This window comes from Ovis canadensis, chromosome 22 (assembly GCF_042477335.2).
Source record: "Ovis canadensis isolate MfBH-ARS-UI-01 breed Bighorn chromosome 22, ARS-UI_OviCan_v2, whole genome shotgun sequence".
Taxonomy (NCBI): Eukaryota; Metazoa; Chordata; class Mammalia; order Artiodactyla; family Bovidae; genus Ovis; species Ovis canadensis.
Window position 1 is genome coordinate 42,769,610 of NC_091266.1, and position 19,151 is coordinate 42,788,760.

The 19,151-nt window shown below is 41.7% G+C and overlaps 1 protein-coding gene across 4 annotated transcripts in view; it reads right to left on the reverse strand.

Moving 5' to 3' along the window:
- SORCS1 (sortilin related VPS10 domain containing receptor 1) overlaps positions 1 to 19,151 on the reverse strand; it is a 578,836-nt gene that overhangs the window by 134,877 nt on the left and 424,808 nt on the right. For all 4 annotated transcript variants that reach the window (XM_069568056.2, XM_069568058.1, XM_069568054.1 and 1 more), the window contains exon 7: positions 2,969 to 3,087. In XM_069568056.2, the coding sequence (XP_069424157.1) occupies positions 2,969 to 3,087 (119 nt within the window). The remainder of the gene's footprint in view (positions 1 to 2,968; positions 3,088 to 19,151) is intronic.

Consider the following 19,151-nt stretch of genomic DNA (forward strand, 5'->3'; position numbering starts at 1 on the left):
TGTGTGTGAGTTGGTCAGAGGCCCAACGTGAACCCCCTTGACAGAAACACAATTCTTCGACTTGCCCTGTGGCTCAGAAGTCAGGAAAGAATTTTGGTTATTTTTCTTTTAACTGACACAAGCCTGAGGGTATTTGGGATCAGAGCCCCTCAGCAACCCAGCTCTCTCTAGCCCCAAGACTGTGACCACACCAACAGGTCCTTGTGCCATACCAAAAGGGAATGGGCCAGGTCACACAGTGGCAGGACCGGAGCCCCCATCCCCGGGCACTGAATTTCAGTTTGGGGCAGTCACACAATTGGCTGTGTGCACGTCCCCCACACAGCAGTGCTGCTGACGTGCTAGACGGAAAGCCAAGCCAGGACCATGGTTCTAACTCATTCTCCATCTCCCCCGCCGGAAGAGAATGGTGAGCTACCGCCCCAGGTCCGTCCAGGATCTACAGCCCAAAAAACCCTGTGGGTCTGAGGGAGGGGGAGGAGCAGTGTGGTCTCCATCTCAGTTGAGCACCATAAGGAATGAGGTATCAGGGCTGCACTGCCAAACTCTCCCTTAATCCACCTTTAATGAGATATTATTGACACATAACATATGCAGTTTTAAAGTGTACAATATGATTTGATGCATATATATTATGAAATGTTTACCACATATAAGGTTAGCAATCACCTCTGTCTTTTCATCTAATTAAGATTGTATATGTGTATGTCTGTGTGTATGTTGATAACATTTCTGACTTATTCTCTTAATAATTTTCAAGTATATAATATAGTAGCCACCATGCTGTATACTACATCCCCAGAACTTATAGCTAGACATGTATACCCTTTGACCAGCATCTCCCCATTTCCCTAGCCTCTGAAAACCACCATTTTACTCTCAGTTTCTCTGGATTCCTGTTGCCACTCTTAACTCATATAAACACCTGGAGTTTGAAGTCAGTTGGTTTGCATACTCAGAATGTCAACAAATGCTCTGGGTGAATTTTCATCAGACACATAAAACTGTGACTGGAAAGTTACATAGTCACCATGATGTGGCCAGCTCTCTCTCAGTCCTAGCAATGGGTTATATATTCATAGCGGCCTGGGTAAAAATATATATAAAACTCTAAATGCACACTTGATTCTCACTTGTACATCATATATGTGGATTATAAATTGTTAATAGAAAATAGGAAAGGTCTCTGGAAGCAACACTGATGGAGAAATGAATTATATATAGAACCAATATGGGTAACCATTTTCCATTTTAATGTCACTTGATAATTTGATGCTGAAGTTATCAGAGTGCTCATTACTCATTTTCCTGAAGAAAAAAGGAAGTGTGTGTGTGTGTGTGTGTGTGTGTGTAATTGTGAAATAGTTTAAAAGTACAAGGAATTTGAACATTTGCTTTTCAATATATGGGATCAAATATTCTAAATTATAATTTCTTGCCCAAGTAAATACAGTAGTGTCTAGAATGTCTCAATCATAGTGAAAAAAGGCAATGGCACCCCACTCTCTTGCCTGGAAAACCCCATGGGCAGAGGAGCCTGGTAGGCTGCAGTCCATGGGGTCGCTAGGAGTCGGACATGACTGAGCGACTTCACTTTCACTTTTCACTTTCCTGCATTGGAGAAGGAAATGGCAACCTGCTCCAGTGTTCTTGCCTGGAGAATCCCAGGGTCCGGGGAGCCTGGTGGGCTGCCGTCTGTGGGGTCGCACAGAGTCGGACACGACTGAAGCGACTTAGCAGCATGTGTATTATATATAAACTATTTAGCAATAGTAACTTTGTCAATTTTAACATGAAGAGCAACATGAGAAGCAACAACTGAGGTTTTAAATGTTTTGTCCAAACAAGTTTAAAGTTTTATTAACTGCAAAATGAAACCAAAGGATACTTGTTCCTTCTGTCTTCTAATTGCCCCTGAGCCCTCAGTTTCTCAAACTGTTCTCTGCTCTCTCTGGAAGTGAAACACCCACCTGAATGTCTCCTCTGCATTCTCTTGATCCTAATCACTGCAGTGCCTGACAATAATGGCTGATTACTGGCTAACCACCTCCAGCCACCCCACAGCGTGTGACCGCCTGGCTATTTTTAAGGCAGGTTCTGAAGAGGGGGCTTGTTGGCTGACTGCTCTAGGAAGAGACTGACGTATCTGCTCAGTCCCATTGACGACTGAAGGGAGCCTCTCTGGAATGCAGGGGATGTGACGAGGATGAATGTAAGTGTGCGTAGCTCTGGGGACAACCTGAGTATTCAGGGCAATGTCCCCAGGACCCTGTTTTAACACATCCTCCAGACACTGCCCCAAGGAAGTGAAACAGGAGGGAAGAGGGCAGGGCAGAACCTTTCAAAGAATGACACTTCATAAGACATGACAAAGACTGATTCGAACCAACTGGGTCCAAGATGGCTGGAAGATTGTGTTTCCAAGGCACCACGAGCTGCATTATACACTCACTGACTACATTAGCACGCTAAAAGACACACCAACCAGTGCCAGACAGTTCTGAGGGCAACCGTGAGAGGTCAAAAGTGGGTGACGGCCCAGTTCCTGGAAATGCCGGTTCTTCCCCCAAATAACTGGAATAATCCTCCCACGGATTAGCCTATGAAATTACCCAGGCTGTAAAAACTAACTGCGCCATACCTCTAAACTCTCACTTACCCTCTGAGATGGCCCACACGCTGTCTGTGGACTATGTTTCTCTCCAAATACATCCACTTCTTACCAATTACTTTCTCTCCGAATTCTTTCACTAAGAAGCAATAACTTCACATTCACAGGCAATAGAAGGAATTACTATTCTGTTAGTATAGAAGCTTCAACTTGGTAATGTTCCTTTTGTTAAAAAAAAGAATGCCTTTGCTTCTTTCTCTATTGTTCTTCAGGGAGGGCAGGCAGGTGAAGGGGCTGCATTAGAAGCAGGGAAGGGAAATGTCTGTGAGACAATCAGCGGAAGCAGATCTTTCATACCTGAACAAACACATAATCATCCTGGACAATCAGAGAGTCTGGGTCAATGTAGCCTGGGAAAGGTTTATTTCTGTTGGCCTCTGTGCAGTTCTGCATTCGGCATGTTAGGTATTGTGAATCTGAAAAAAAAGAAAAAGAAAAAATGCGGGTGGGGTGGTCTACACACAGTATACAGAGTCAGAGTAGACATTTTCCATTCTCTTGCTTTCTGCAATTCTTGCAACAAACCTCACATTCTCTATTAACTATATTACTGTTGTTATTATCATTGTTTAAATTTTCATGATTATTTTACTCACTTGCCATCAACACCACCACCATTTCCCAGTGCCTCCACCAACTCCTGTCATCCTAGAATACTAAATTCTATTAACTATTTTTTTTTCCTTCCAAACCAAAGTGAAAAAAAAATTCAAAAGCTGGCAATAATACTTGTGCTCTTTTAGTTATTTTCCTTATTAATAGGATTCACCTCCATACTCTGATAAATAGGGAAACATACAAACATACATGCAATCATTGGTCATCTCGTACTAGAAGTACACTGTTATAAACAATAAGGCCCTAGGTCAAGATAAAGGTTTTTCTTCTATTACTAATTGGAAATAAAACAGAATTGAGAAGAGCTTCCATACTCAAAAACATTGCTCTCATTTTATAGTTGAGGAAACTAAGACCCTGCCTCTCACCTGAGATGAGAGCAGGTGATACACATGCCAGTAAAAAGGACTCTTAACAGATTTGACCCCTGCTGTGGACAGGAGTAATATATTGTACCAGGGAGGCTGTCTTGTTTTTCAGCCACAGCTGTTCTGCCCTCTCTGTGAATCAGACGTCACTCAGACCTCCCTTTTGCAGAACTCCCGAATACATTCAAACCTTCCGTCAGTGCTGCTTCAACCTCCCCTCATGCTAATCTCTTCTCTCCAAGTGATTCTTCTAATCTGGCCTAAAATATGTTTAAAAATTTGGCCAAATTTTCTGCCACTTAAGAGGCTTTACATTTGTATTCCCTCTGTTCTAAAGGCTTCTCCCCAGGTTGTTCTCTAAAAAAGGTCTAGATTTCAGCTTACTGTTATTTCTGGGGGTCTCCTATGATTGCTTTTCAACAATACTCCATCCTATTAATTCCCTTCATGGAACTTATCACAATCGAAGTATGAAACAAATTAGCACATAGTACATAATAAATAAATATTCTTTGGAACATGCCACTTTACTGGAATATGTCTTTTTGAACGAAAAAGGAAATTATTTTACCTTTTTCTGATGTTTAATGAATGAGTGAGTTTGATTTTAGGACATTCAAGGATGTATGAAGAAATATACTCTTCCAAATGGAGAAATAAGGACATGATTATTTACATGAAATGGGGGTAGGCAATTGTATGCTGTGTTGGATATAAGGATTCACTAACGACTTCCCTGAAGGAAATTTCTAGCACTGCTGCTGCTACTGCTAAGTCACTTCAGTCGTGTCCGACTCTGTGTGACCCCATAGACGGCAGCCCACCAGGCTCCGCCGTCCCTGGGATTCGCCAGCCAAGAACACTTTTCTAGCATTACTTTAACCTGGGCAAACGTGTACTCTACAAGCAGTGCCACGAGGGGGCGACATGCACATTTGCTCCAACTGACCAATGGCTGACAGTTGCTGATAAGTTCTGAGAGGGAAGGAGGAGAGCTTTATCCAGTCTTCCTTTATCCTGCTACCAAGTGCGGGGATGGAAATAGCTCTCAAGTATATATTTTAACCCATCTAGTCCTCCAAAGAACGACTAAGGAAAAGACTTCCACTCTCCCTTCCCCATCTACTTTTTTAGGCATTCTTATATTAATTAATTATATTAATTGTAACTATAAATATGTAAATTTATATAAATTATAAATATATATTATGTTATAATCATATATTCCAAACATGTTATATTTATATATTATCTTATGTATTATATTGTATATAATTATAATTATAAAAATTTTATATAAAATATAAAATTTTATATAAAATTATAATTATATAAATTATATAAATGTATGCAATTTTAATTATTAATTATATTAATTAATTATCAGTTCAGTTCAGTTTCTCAGTTGTGTCTGACTCTTTGTGACCCCATGAATCGCAGCACGCCAGGCCTCCCTGTCCATCACCATCTCACGGAGTTCACTCAGACTCACGTCCATCGAGTCAGTGATGCCATCCAGCCATCTCATCCCCTGTCGTCCCCTTCTCCTCCTGCCCCCAATCCCTCCCAGCATCACAGTCTTTTCCAATGAGTCAACTCTTCGCATGAGGAGGCCAAAGTACTGGAGTTTCAGCTTCAGCATCAGTCCTTTCAAAGAAATCCCAGGGTTGATCTCCCTCAGAATGGACTGGTTGGATCTCCTTGCAGTCCAAGGGACTCTCAAGAGTCTTCTCCAACACCACAGTTCAAAAGCATCAATTCTTCGGTGCTCAGCCTTCTTCACAGTCCCACTCTCACATCCATACATGACCACAGGAAAAACCATAGCCTTGACTAGACGGACCTTAGTCAGCAAAGTAATGTCTCTGCTTTTGAATGTACTATCTAGGTTGGTCATAACTTTTCTTCCAAGGAGTAAGCGTCTTTTAATTTCATGGCTGCAGTCACCATCTGCAGTGATTTTGGAGCCCAAAAAAATAAAGTCTGACACTGTTACCACTGTTTCTCCATCTATTTCCCATGAAGTGATGGGACTGGATGCCATGATCTTCGTTTTCTGAATGTTGAGCTTTAGGCCAACTTTTTCACTCTCCTCTTTCACTTTCATCAAGAGGCTTTTTAGTTCCTCTTCACTTTCTGCCATAAGGGTGGTGTCATCTGCATATCTGAGGTTATTGATATTTCTCCCGGCAATCTTGATTCCATTAATTATCATAACTTTAATTATTAAAGTTTCATTTTAGGACATAATTCATGATCTTCATCTCTGAAGAGAATTTCTGGGACTCATCTCCTCCCAGAACACTTCTCTTTGTGGGACACAAAATCTTTCCCTCGCCATTTCATACCCCATCAGACCCTTGCAGAGCTTTCAGTTGACGCCTGCCTTTCAGAAGGCAGCTCAGGGTCATAGAAATGGAGACTGGCATCTGTGAGACCCGGGTTTGAGCTCTGCCATGGTCACTTCCTAGTTGCATCACTCAGAGAACACCGCTTCACCTCCCTGAGTCTCTTCACTGTCATTTCTCAAATGAGGATGCCAGTGTCAACTATGTCATAGTTTGGTTCTAAGAATTAACTGAAATAATATATATGCTAAATGATTTGAAACTCAGAAGTTGTACAAAAACTGTAATGTTTCTATTTTCTCTTCTGCAACCTTTCACAATGATTAGATCGTGTTGGGGCACATTGTAGGTCCTTTAAAAAACTGAATTTGAGTATTCCAGTTATATTTCACTATTGATTACTGCTGGTATCTGGTCCAACACTCATTCCTCCCTACCTCTTTGCCAAAAAAGCCAATATGGATCTGGTGGCTCATCTTTCTCCCATGTCACTCAGAAGCTCTGATCTGCTGGGAATAATTCTCTCGGGTCTGTGTTTGCTCCAAGTCTTCTACTCCACCTACTATCATTTGCTTTAGGAGAGGCCTTTTAAACCCAGTTCTAGTAAACAAGAAGTTATAAGGGGCTACAGGGAGGCACAGCAGAAAACCTTCTTCAGCCCCCATACAACACTGTGTCAATATGATGTCTGGAAGTGTTCTAGCCTTTCTGTGCACGGAGGAGTCTTACAGTTGAGCTTCCACAATGAATACGACAAAGAGATGGAAAGGGCCCATTGCCTGATGACATCACTGAGCGTCTGACTGTACTGAACCCAGAGCTGCCCTTTCTCAAGCTTCTTGTTACATGAGATAATGAATGAAAACAATCTGAATCAAAGGTTCTGACTGAGGAAGTCTCGGGCTTCAGATTACAAATACAACTTTCCAATTAGAATTCGTAAGACTGCCACTCATAGGATTTCTTGATGAGTACACCGTGCTTGTTTTATTTGTAGTGTTGTCTAATAATTTCTTTCTTAAGATTTCAACTTTCTCTTCAAAGGTCCCTGAACAAACATAAGATGGAAAATATAAAAATAAACTCTTTATATTTATAACTTAACTATATGGAAATTATGAATCTGAGGGATTTGGGGAGAAATTAAAAGAATAGGGAAACTAATATTTGCTGCGAATTTATGTGCCAAGTACTCTAAAGCATGTTCACATTCATTTGGTACACTTAATCGTCACAATACTCTGGCATATAATTTATCAACTGACTTTGCAAGTAAAGAGAGGGAAGCTCCTGGAGATTATAGAAAGGGCAGAATGGGTTTTCACACTGGGTTGGCCAGACTCCAAGTCTGGTTTATTCCCACTGCGGCTGCTGCTGCTGCTGAGTCGCTTCAGTCGTGTCCGACTCTGTGCGACCCCATAGACGGCAGCCCACCAGGCTCCCCCATCCCTGGGATTCTCCAGGCAAGAACACTGGAGTGGGTTGCCATTTCCTTCTCCAGTGCATGAAAGTGAAAAGTGAAAGTGAAATCCCTCAGTCTTGTCCGACTCTTCGTGACCCCATGGACTGCAGCCTACCAGGCTCCTCTGTCCATGGGATTTTTCCAGGCAAGAGTACTGGAGTGGGTTGCCATTCCCTTCTCCAGCTTATTCCCACTACATTGCATGAAAAACCCCGGCAAGTCTGGGGCCAATTTCCGTTAAGTATGTTTTGGCTTCAAATTATCAATGGACAAACCTAGATACAAAGGAAAAGGAGAAAGAAGAAAGAACAACTGTATGTTTTCATGAGGTAATTTGTCAATACGGATCAACATTTATTAAAATCTCTTTTGACTGTGAGTTCATTTCTGAGAATTTGACTTGAAGAAATAATTAATGAACCATGCAAAGATTTAGTTACTTTGATAGTCATCATAGTGTTGTTTATAATTTAAAAAGGTAAGAGAAAACAAAATGGCCAACAGTTGAGGCACAGCTAAATAGATTGTAGAACATGCATAGCTTGTTATGAATCCTTATAAGAGGATTTATAGACATTCTTAATACATTTTATAAAATAAAATAGTTATCAACTAATAATGTTGTATCAATGTTAATTTATTAGCTTTGAAAAATAGATCATGGTTGTATAAGATGTTCGCATTAAGGGATGCTGGGTAAAGCTGCACTATCTTGGTAACTTCTCTGTTTATCTAAAATTATTCCAAAATAAAAGTTTTTAAAAAGTAGGTTACCAAAATATGTGCATATGGACACGATTTTGTGCAAGTGGTATATATAGATATCTACATATGTATGTTTGCACGGGGAAAATGAATAATAAATATATACTAGACGTCAACGCTAGTACAGAGGCAGTTACATGAGAGAGGCAGACGATCAGACAGCATGCAAATCTCTGGCCAGCACTTCGCAGCCAGGGAAGGCGGCCCAAGGGTCATGGTGGGCTTGTGGGATTCTACTCCTAAGAATTAGAGAACTGTCTCTGACTCCTTTGCTTGTTCCATCCCTCTCCACTCCCCATGCCACACAGTGAGGCAGACATGTTCAATGAGCTGTTCTTATGCTGAGAATTTTAAAATGTACAACCAAAGCACCCAAGAAAAGCTCCGGGAAGAGGTCTTGAAACCATGTCTTGCTCGGAGTGGCTCAAAGTGAAATCTACAAGCTGAAGGGGAACCGATCAATTCCAACCGCCTGCCCATGGTAAAGTGCTCCTGGTTTGTTCTCGTTCCCCTCCTAATGGAAACAAAAAGAAATTGGCTGCACTTCATAATGAGGGACCGATCATTCTTATTCCCCTTGGGGCTTGCTGTAATAGCATTAAGTGTGATGAACTCTTTCCATATTCAATTCTGGTGAGTGTATGATGCGATTCCATAGGAGGTGTCTTGTAATTTGGCATTAATTAACGTCAATTAATGTAGGCAACCGCTAGACTTTAGAATTAATTTCATTACTTTTCCCACGCAGATGTTTTCCTTGCCGCAGGTAATTAGGACACTGTGCTGCTCTTTCTAAGCTCCCTCACTCTCTGCAACAGCTGCTGCTTGGCATAATGCAGTTTCCATGCCCCCAGATCGGTGCTGCTCTAAAGAAGGGAAGCTGCTTTTTAAAGGCCAGGCTTGGAGCAGGGGTATAGTGGCTTAAATGCAGGCTTAGCTTGGTAAACCTAAGCAAATCATTTTACCGCTCAAGTCTGTAAGATAGGTATAAACAGGAGCCGTCTCGCTAGTGGTTGTGAGAGCTTAAAACCACAGTCGGGAAATGTATTCAGTCTGGAGTCAGGCTGGACTGTGCTCACACGGTGGAAGCTGGGGTTGTGATCAAAGTCCCCCATCCCCAGCTTTCATCACCAGTATGCTCACTGTGTCTCAAGGGAACCGACTGCAAAGTACTATAGACATTTCTACCTGAGACAATAGCTTTCTTTCTTTTTTTTTTTAAATTTTATTTTATTGTTATTATTTTTTTAACTTTACAATATTGTATTGGTTTTGCCATACATCAACATGATTCTGCCACAGCTATACACGTGTTCCCAATCCTGAACCCCCCTCCCACCTCCCTCCCCATACCATCCCTCTGGGTCATCCCAGTGCACCAGCCCCAAGCATCCTGTACCCTGCATCGAACCTAGACTGATGATTCGTTTCTTATATGGTATTATACATGCTTCAATGCCATTCTCCCAATAGCTTTCTTTAATATTCATGTTTTGATTTGGGTTAATTTATTTATGTGAAATTTTAAAACACCATGAAGAAGCATTCTCGGTGTAACTAAAGAAGTATTCTGTGCAGGTAGTGGTCAGGCAGAACTGGAAGGTAACTCGGATATGAGATGACCCAGAAGTCATCCTGCCACCTGGCATGCGGGGTGGCCTGCCTGCAGCCCTGTTGCTGTGCAGGGTCTCCCACCCCTTGGAGTGAAGGGCTAGGTCTGAGCTCGGTCTCTTTCTCTTTCACAGGCTGTGTGACTCTGAGAAGGTCATTTACCAGACGAGGCTTCAGACTTTTTCTCTATAAGATGAAGCTTCTTAGAATTTTAGAATCAAAGGAGGATGGTAAAAATCAGACTATTGACTTTAAGATCTGAAGGTCTTTACCATCCTTTACCCACTGGGACCTGTTTCCTTCTCACTCTTGCCCAAGCAATCAAAACTCTGTGATGCTGCTGGCAAGTCTGTGTCTCCGGGGTTTCTGCCTTTTCTAAACAGCATTTGCATTGCTGACTGACACTCTGTGTTCATTCAGAGAGCTCCCTCCTGGGGCTTGAACTGCCTCTTCCTTTCCTGTGATCTTCTCCTAACACTTCCTGGGCTGCTTTCTGTGGAGATTTTCCAGAGGCTCAGGCAGATCTCTCCTTCCAAGAATGGCTTCATTTATAGTAAGAGTGGCATTAACCTCCAAAACCACCAGAGCCACCTCTCCTCTGGGTCAGGAACTGTGCTGAGTGCATCACGTGCTTTTTCTCTTTTAAAGTTTGGAAAAAATCCAGAGTAAGGTACCTTTTACAGGTAAAGAACTCAACGCTTAGGGACAACAGTTTAATATTGTAAAACTTTAGTCTTAAATAAAACCATAAACCAAGCTGGTAAGCATAAACACTTTAAAACTCTTTCCCATCCCCCATTAATTTTCAACTTAAAGCAGAATAGTTTTTAAAGCCCATAATCTGTTTGTAAATTTTTATTTCGTTCTTTCTACAGTCCTATTGTTTGTTTTAGAATGTTCCTATCAAAGTTTCCAACCACAACACACACACACACACAAACATATACATGTTTCAACAATCTTGTGCTCATAGAAACTTCATTCCCAACTGGGTCTAGCACCCTCTGCGGCACATACCAGTTAGAAACTGAGATCTTCAAAAGTGAGACTCCAGCATTGACCCCTGAAAGACTATATTGAGGACAAGAAATTTCTGTGAAAATTACAAACTTGGATCAAATTTCCTCTGGCATGATGAGCTTGTGGCATTGCTTTCTTCTAGGCAATCTCCTGATTTCAGCCCAGTGTGACTTTCTAAATGCTGGCTTGTATTGTTAGTCTTTGGACATTCAGGAGGCCATGCTTACTACATAGAAAGCTCTGGAATCATACACTATTTTTGTCAAGCATGGGGCTAGGAACTGGGGACATGAGAGAAAACAAGAGGGCAGGATAATTTTGTAGAAGTACAGAAAGCCCCTCACCAAGAATAATATAGTGGGGGAGTGCATTACGAGGAGCTCAGGGGCAGGTGTGTGGGCCCCCAGGTGACGGGTGTCTAGTCTCCAAACCTCTCCACAGAGGATTTACTCTGTGTGGGGATTTCTTCTGTGACTCTGCTTTTATTTTACTTTGAGTCATACAGAGCTGTAGACCTGCTGTGCTCTCCTGGGCTGTAGAACAGCAACCATTTTACTACTGACTGACTCACAGAGGGATAACTACTGGTGTAGAGATGATGATGGGCACACCCATGGAACACTTCATGGAAAAGCTGAGAAAAGCCTAGAAGGCTGCTTGGAATGGAGATGAGGAGTGAGGGGGGACATCACTCCAGAAAGCAGGAGCAATGGCCAGAGCACAGAGGCATGAGAAAGAACTGGGGACAGGCTCAGGGAGGGCTAGCTGTCTGTCTTGTGAGAACACCACACTAGAAGTCCAGTTTAAGCCAAGAAAAGAAATCAAGCTATCCATAAGATTCACCCAGCCATGAAAAACCCAGGGGCAAGCTCATTCCAGTAATTTTCCAAACTGAATTTACAATGAAGTGGGTGGGGTGGGAGAGGGAGAGGCAGAGACAGCAAAATGGACAAATACTAAGAAAGAAAGAAAATAGAAGTGAAAGTGGGAAATGGAGGGAAGGAGGGAGGGGAGGGAGAAAGAAATGAAAGCATCTTTGCACATGGGAGAGAAAATACACAGCATGGCTTCTCCAGAGTTTCTGGGGGATGGGTGTATACTACTCATTACATGTGTTCATGTGTTATATGAGGACAGAGGGCAGGTTCAAGGAATGGCCGATGAAACATGTGGGTATATTCAATCCACCATGTCTATACTAACTTGCTATTTTCATCATACTCAATACTGAATATCATGCTTGGTACATGATAAATGTTTAATAAAAATCAACAGAAAAACATCTAGTTCTGTTTCATTGACTATGTTAAAGCCTTTGACTATGTAGATCACAACAAACTGTGGAAAATTCTTCAAGAGATGGGAATACCAGACCACCTTAACCTGCCTCATGAGAAAGCTGCAGGTCAAGAAGCAACGGAAAGAACCGGAGATGGAACAACGGACTGGTTCCAAATTGAGAAAGGAGTATGTCAAGGCTGTATACTTTCACCTTGATGATTTAACTTGTAGGCAGAGTGCATCATGCAAAATGCCAGACTGGATGAAGCACAAGCTGGAATTAAAACTGCCGTGAGAAACATCAATAACCTCAGATATGCACATGGCACCACCCTTACGGCAGAAAGCAAAGATGAACTAAAGAGCCTCTTGATGAAAGTGAAAGAGGAGGTTTAAAAAACTGGCTTAAAACTCAGCATGCAAAAAAACTAACACCATGGCATCCAGGCCCATCACTTCATGGCAAATAGATGAGGAAACAATGGAAACAGTGACAGATTTCATTTTCTTGGGCTCCAAAATCACTGCAGATGGTGACCGCAGCCATGAAATTACAAGACACTTGCTCCTTGGAAGAAAAGCTATGACGAGCCTAGACAGTATTTTAAGAAGCAGAGACATTACTTTACCAACAAAAGGTCCATCTAGTTAAAGCTATGATTTTTCACCGTAGTCATGTATGGATGTGAGAGTTGGACCATTACAAAGCTGAGTGCCAAAGAGCTGATGATTTTGAACTGGGTGTTGGAGAAGACTCCTGAGAGTCCCTTGGACTGCAAGGAGATCAAACCAATCAATCCTAAAAGAAAACAGTCCTGACTATTCATTGGAAGGACTGATGCTGAAGCTTAAGTTCCAATACTTTGGCTACTTAATATGAAGAACTGACTCATTAAAAAAGACCCTGATGCTGGGAAAGATTGAAGGCAAGAGAAGGGGACGACAGAGGATGAGATGGCTGGACGGCATCACTGACTTGATGGACATAAGTTTGAGCAAGCTCCAGGAACTGGTGATGGACAGGGAAGCCTGGTGTTCTGCAGTCCATGGGATCACAAAGAGCTGGACTCGACTGAGTGACTGAACTGAACTGAAAGATCAGTAGGCACAATCCCTGCCTTCTGCAGTGGAATAAATAGAAAGATATGACACATTTTGTCTTTTCTGTATTCCAGCCACCCTGCCTCCCTGCTATTCCTGCATGTCCATAGGCCAAATCCTTCACACATGCTGTTCCACTGTCTACAATGCTCGTCCATGTGGCAGACCCACCGCTCTCCCTTACTTACATAAAGACTTAGCTGAAATACCAAATGCCACCTTATCAAACATTCTTTCTTTGACAGCTCCCCCTCTCCAACCAGCCCCTCTTTATAGACTTTGCTTTTCACTTTCTAGAACTTATCACCATCTAGCAGTATGCATATGCTCATAACCTGTCTCCCCTAACTGGAAGGTAAGCTTGATGAGAGTGGGGCCTTTGGAACATCCCTTATCCCCCCTCATTCATGCCTAGAAGGGCACCTGGCATACCACCAATGTCCAACAATGCCTTTCAAATGAATAATAAACAGCTCTGGAATAAAACAGACCTGGCTTCAAATTTTGGCCCTGCAGCATTGGCAAAAATATATAATCAAAAATATGTAATCACTGCAAACCTCATTTTCCTCATAGTTACAATGAGGAAAATAATTAAAGGAAAGAAAGAGAATAAAAATGAAAGTGGGAAAAAGGTGCGAGGGAAAGAAAGGAGGGAGGACCTATTCCCAACAGTTGCTGTAAGTAGTGTAGCCAAAAAGTATCTAGTGCAGCAGCAACAAATAGTAGGAGTATAATGCACAGCCCTGGCATCCTGGCTGCTTAAGAACATATGGGGCAAAGGAAGAGTGGTGGTATGAAAAAAATGGCAAGACCTTTACAATGTACCTTTTGGTTTTGCTTTAAATTGGGAATCAGAAACACGAGAAATTTCTCAAACTCTTAGAAATTGTATGTTTTAGGAACTGGTGTTGCTGAGTCTTGGAGGAGCTTGAAGACCCAGTAGAAATCCAGTCCTTTGTCCTAGAGTTAAGATTTGGAGATCTAACAAGGTCAAGGTGAAGGTGGAAAGAGATGAGACATGCAAAGAAAGGAATTAGCAGGCAGCAACCTAAATTCCTATTCACTATCATAGGAATGAATAACATAAGCAGAATCATCACACAGTGTAAAGAAATACAGCAGTGAAAAAAAATTGCACTGGAGCTCCATTCAGCACCATGGACAGAGCACCAATCAAAGTACCAGGCAATAAGGTGGAAGGGTATACAAGCCATGGCACCACTTCTATGAAGTGTGAAATATAGAAATCAATATTACACATAAGATAATAGTACGTGAGTTTGGTGGGCTACAGTCCATAGCATTGCAAAGAGTCGGACACAACTGAGTGACTAATGTGGATTTAGGAGTGATAGATACCCATTTAAGGAGAATGGTTAGTTGGGGTTATCAGAGGATACATTTCGGGAACAGGCACTTTGGGCTTTAACTGTGTTTGCAACCATGTAGTTCAGAGGCTGACACAACTCTGGTCCATCCAAATACAGCTTGTCATCTATTTTCGTGTGATGCTTGAACCAAGGATGGCTTTCACATTTTTAAATGGTTGAAAAAAATCCTAAGAAGGATAACATTTCACGACCTGTGAAAATGATGTGAAATTCACATTTCAGTATCCATTAGTAACATTTTCTTGGAACATACACACACACACACACACACACACACACACACACACCATCTGGAGATGACAAATTTCTCTCGTGTACATCTGTGTTCTCCTCCTCAGGCTGGGAGTTGAGGGCACAGACCTCCTCACACATGGGTGGGCACCCAGGAGGCAGAGGAAGTGGCACATAATGGATACAAAGGACCCAATTTGAAAGCTGCCCAGCTGAGCCTGTGACTGCACTGTCACTGCCAGGCTTTTCACTGCTGTGTGGGGAGGCCTGTGTTATCTTATTTCATGCTTTTCTGGTTGGTTTTCAGGGCTGTCCTTAGGCTGACAAATCAGAGAGGCCAAGTTGACATCAATAGTCTTTGAAATCAACAGACTTTTGCAATACGAAAAATAGGGTCAAAGTGGTAGGTACCATTGAACTCGCTAAGCCTGGAAGCTTGATTTGAGGATAGGGAAGGAGAGGTAAGAAAGCATTTGGCAAATCTATTGGGAAGTGAGGAAACCAAGAAGGACCCTGTGGGGCTCCTGGGCACAAAAGCCTTCTATGTCCCCCATCTCTGGATTACTGGAAACAGGCTTCTTTCAGTCTCCAAGGCCTCCACGGAGTTCCAACAGGAGGTTCAAACAGTTGCTAATTAAGGAAGGGTGGGGGATGCTGAGACTGGAGATGAACAGTCTAGAAACAATAGTGCAGCCTCAGGGAAGGTTCCTGAGGGAAGGTTCCTCAACTGATATGCAAAACAATATCTTCCAGCTGTCTTGCAGATACTGAAACCCTCACCAGGTGGGAGAAACTAACTGTATGCTGCCCACAAGCACACAGACCCCAGACGCATTGGAACTAGATGGTTGATGATGCTGACTCCCACTTACCTTACCACCAAACCAATCAGAAGAATGTCCACCTGCTGATCATGGCCACACCCTCTTGGAAGCATTACTATAAAACTATTCACTACCCGCCTCCAGGTGAGGACATACAATTTTGAGGGCATTAGCTTGTTGTGGCCCCTTTTGCCTGCAAAGCAACACAGCTATCTATTCTTTTCTACTAGGCCCCAAACTCTTGTTTCTAAGATTTAATTCAGTCTCAGGATATAGAGGCTGGATTCGGCTCCACTGATGGAGAGCTATCAGTATATAAAGCTGACCATTAGTGGAAACGTCTAACCTACTCCCCGGCCCTACCCTAAAAGCCTAAAAGTGATTAATACATTAACTTTTTAAGAAGAAGGTAAAAGAAGGCTATGAAACATGGGGTCTATTAATGCCAATTGGTGTACCAGTATTGTTGGGACTCTGGTAGCAAGTTTGGTATTTTTTAGATTTGAATAAAATGCAAAAATTTTGATCTTCTCTAGAAAGAACATTAAAAAGATCTGATACCTTGGGAAGGGTCATTGAAAAGGAAATGCAAATAATTAGGTAAATATAATACCTCACTCTTAATTAAATAAATGCAAACAGAAACAATACGGATATGCCACATTTTTGCTCATCAGACGGGCTATGTTTAAAACATCTTTCATAATTTCCTGGACTACTGAGGGCTTGTAAACATAGGCATTCTCATATTCAGAGAGTATACGATGATGCAACTATTTCAGAGGGTATTGTGACAATGTCTATGAAAATTAAAAATGTATACACTCTCAGGCCTAAGAATTTCCCTTTGGTAATTTTTCTTTGAGCAGTGCTTGCTCCCTACACTTGTCTGAATGCTTACCAACCAAGTAAGTAACATGTGTGTACATGTATGTATCAACATTGTTTGAAATAGCCAAACATCTATATGTCTATTAGAGATGTGGGGAAGTGTTAGTCACTCAGTCATGACTGACTCTTTGAGACCCCATGGACTGTAGCCTTGCAGGCTCCACTGTCCCTGGAATTATCCAGGCAAGAATACTGGAATGGCTAGCCATTCCCTTCTCCATGGGATCTTCCTGACCCAGGGACGGAAACCAGGTCTCCTGCATTGCAGACAGATTCCTAACCATCTGAGTCATCAGGGATAGTGATTAACAAAATTACAGTTGATTGTATAATGGAGTTCCTATGTCGTGATTAGTCATTAAGTGGCTCAGTCAGTTCAGTTCAGTCGCTCAGTTGTGTCCAAATCTTTGCACTCCCATGGACTGCAGCACACCAGGCCTCCCTGTCCATCGCCAACTCCCAGAGTTTACTCAAACTCATGTCCATTGGGTCGGTGATGTCATCCAACCATCTTATCCTCTGTCATCTGCTTCTCCTCCTGCCCTCAATCTTTCCCAGCATCAGGGTCTTTTCAAATGAGTCAGTTCTTCGCATCAGGTGGCCAAAGTATTGGAGTTTCAGCTTCAGCATCCGTCCTTCCAGTGAATATTCAGGACTGCTAAACGTATATATAGTATATGGAAAGATTTTTAACTTGCTATTGAATTTGCCCAGACCAAATTTGGCATAAGAGTTTTATAAAATGAATATTTGTGTGTATGTATGTATAGACATACATTTCTCTGTATAAGTCAAAAAAATATGAAATCCAGATTTCAGAGCACAGTCAGCAAGAAATGTCTATGTCAGTCACAGACCCTCATAGAGCAAAAGTTTTCCAGAGCTCATCTCCCCTCAAATATGGAGATTTCAATTACAACAGAAATTAATTAGAAAATGTAACCTAGGGAGATCTGAAATGAGACTAAAACTAAATTTCCAACAACAATAGAAGACATACTTTTTTAAAAATACCAACTTTAGGGAATGGGAATGACAGTCAGAAAGTGGACCTACTTTTCACTTGATACAGTAGAGTACTGCTTCTCCTTGTTATTGTCAGTGTTGCTACTTCTGTTGGTATAAAAGTGATTGACGCTTATCGTATAACCTCAAACCACTTCATTGCTAATACACTGGGGACTGATGAGAACTGAGGTCTCTGTCAACTTCCCACAGTGTCTCAGCAGGGGTCCCTGATCCAGGTGTTGACATGCAAGACATTCAATATGGAAATTTGATCGGAGGGGTAGAAAACAAAAAAGTTGAAATGAGATATCCAGTTCTCACGTATAGCCGGAATTAGTGGGATAGTGGTTATACAAAGTTGGGAGTTTCCTTTGATTTTTATCTCAGCTTATAAGATACTGGTTTGAGTTTCATTTCAGAGTTTGGGGGCAGCCATTTTCACAGTTTATTAAAGGGCTAAGCTTGTTTTTCCTCAGTGAAGATTAGTCCTGTGGCAAGCTGTTACAAGGTTAGTGACTCATGTAAATAGACAAGGAGACCAGTAATTGTCCCCCATCCCCTGTCCCTGCTGGCATGGATCATCATGGGTACAGAAAACATTCAGGTCACTGGCCAGGTCTTTCATTCCAGAAATAAAATGGAGAAGCAATAAAGCTCAAACTTGGTATTACAGGTTCTCTGACAAGATAATGTCTATAGACAAGCACAAATATAAGACTATAGACCCATGGATAATTATCATGCAAAGAATTGTGATAAAAGTTTTGCTCTTTTCCCCCAGATTATGCATACATACAACGTGGCACAGGATTTCAGGAAGCTGTGAGTTTCTCATGCTCATCTCATCCATTAGACCTATGGGACTAGACACCCTGTGGTTACAGCCCCTTCTTTATGAAAACCTGCCCATACAGTGACAAGGAGATTTTCATTAAGTCAATATATGTTAAATGTACCACGCTCTGAGCTATGCTTTATACACAGAACCAAGATTAAATAAGATGTGACCTTTCAAGATTTCAATCTAACAGTTTGGTCAACATTTTCTCATTATATACATTACATTTACACACACACATATCTATATTAGGTAAATCAATAGAATGTATGTTTCCTTCATACAATTTTCATATTCTGGGTAGCAGTTTTAATGTATTAGGTACATGCCATCCATATGTGTGTACACATTCTCTCTCTCTCCCCGCCCCCCCCCCCACACACATAGTATTTGAACAGTAAAATCTTTGTTTCCAGGATGACAATATATCAGTTTGTCCACAGTTGAATGCAGGGGCCAGTAACAAATGCCAAGTACAATAAATACGTTCAGAATTTTCCAATAATACAACCCATGATTGACTGTAATTGAGGTTGCTCTCTTCAGCTTGCCTCCCAAGGCAGAGAGGTAGTACAAGAAAGAATAACACCCTTGTCACGGGTGTAAACTACAAAACATCCAGATTTCAGAGCATAGTCAGCAAGAAACATCTATGTCGGTCACAGACCCTCATAGAGCAAAAGCTTTCCAGAGCTCATCTCTCCTCAAATATGGAGATTT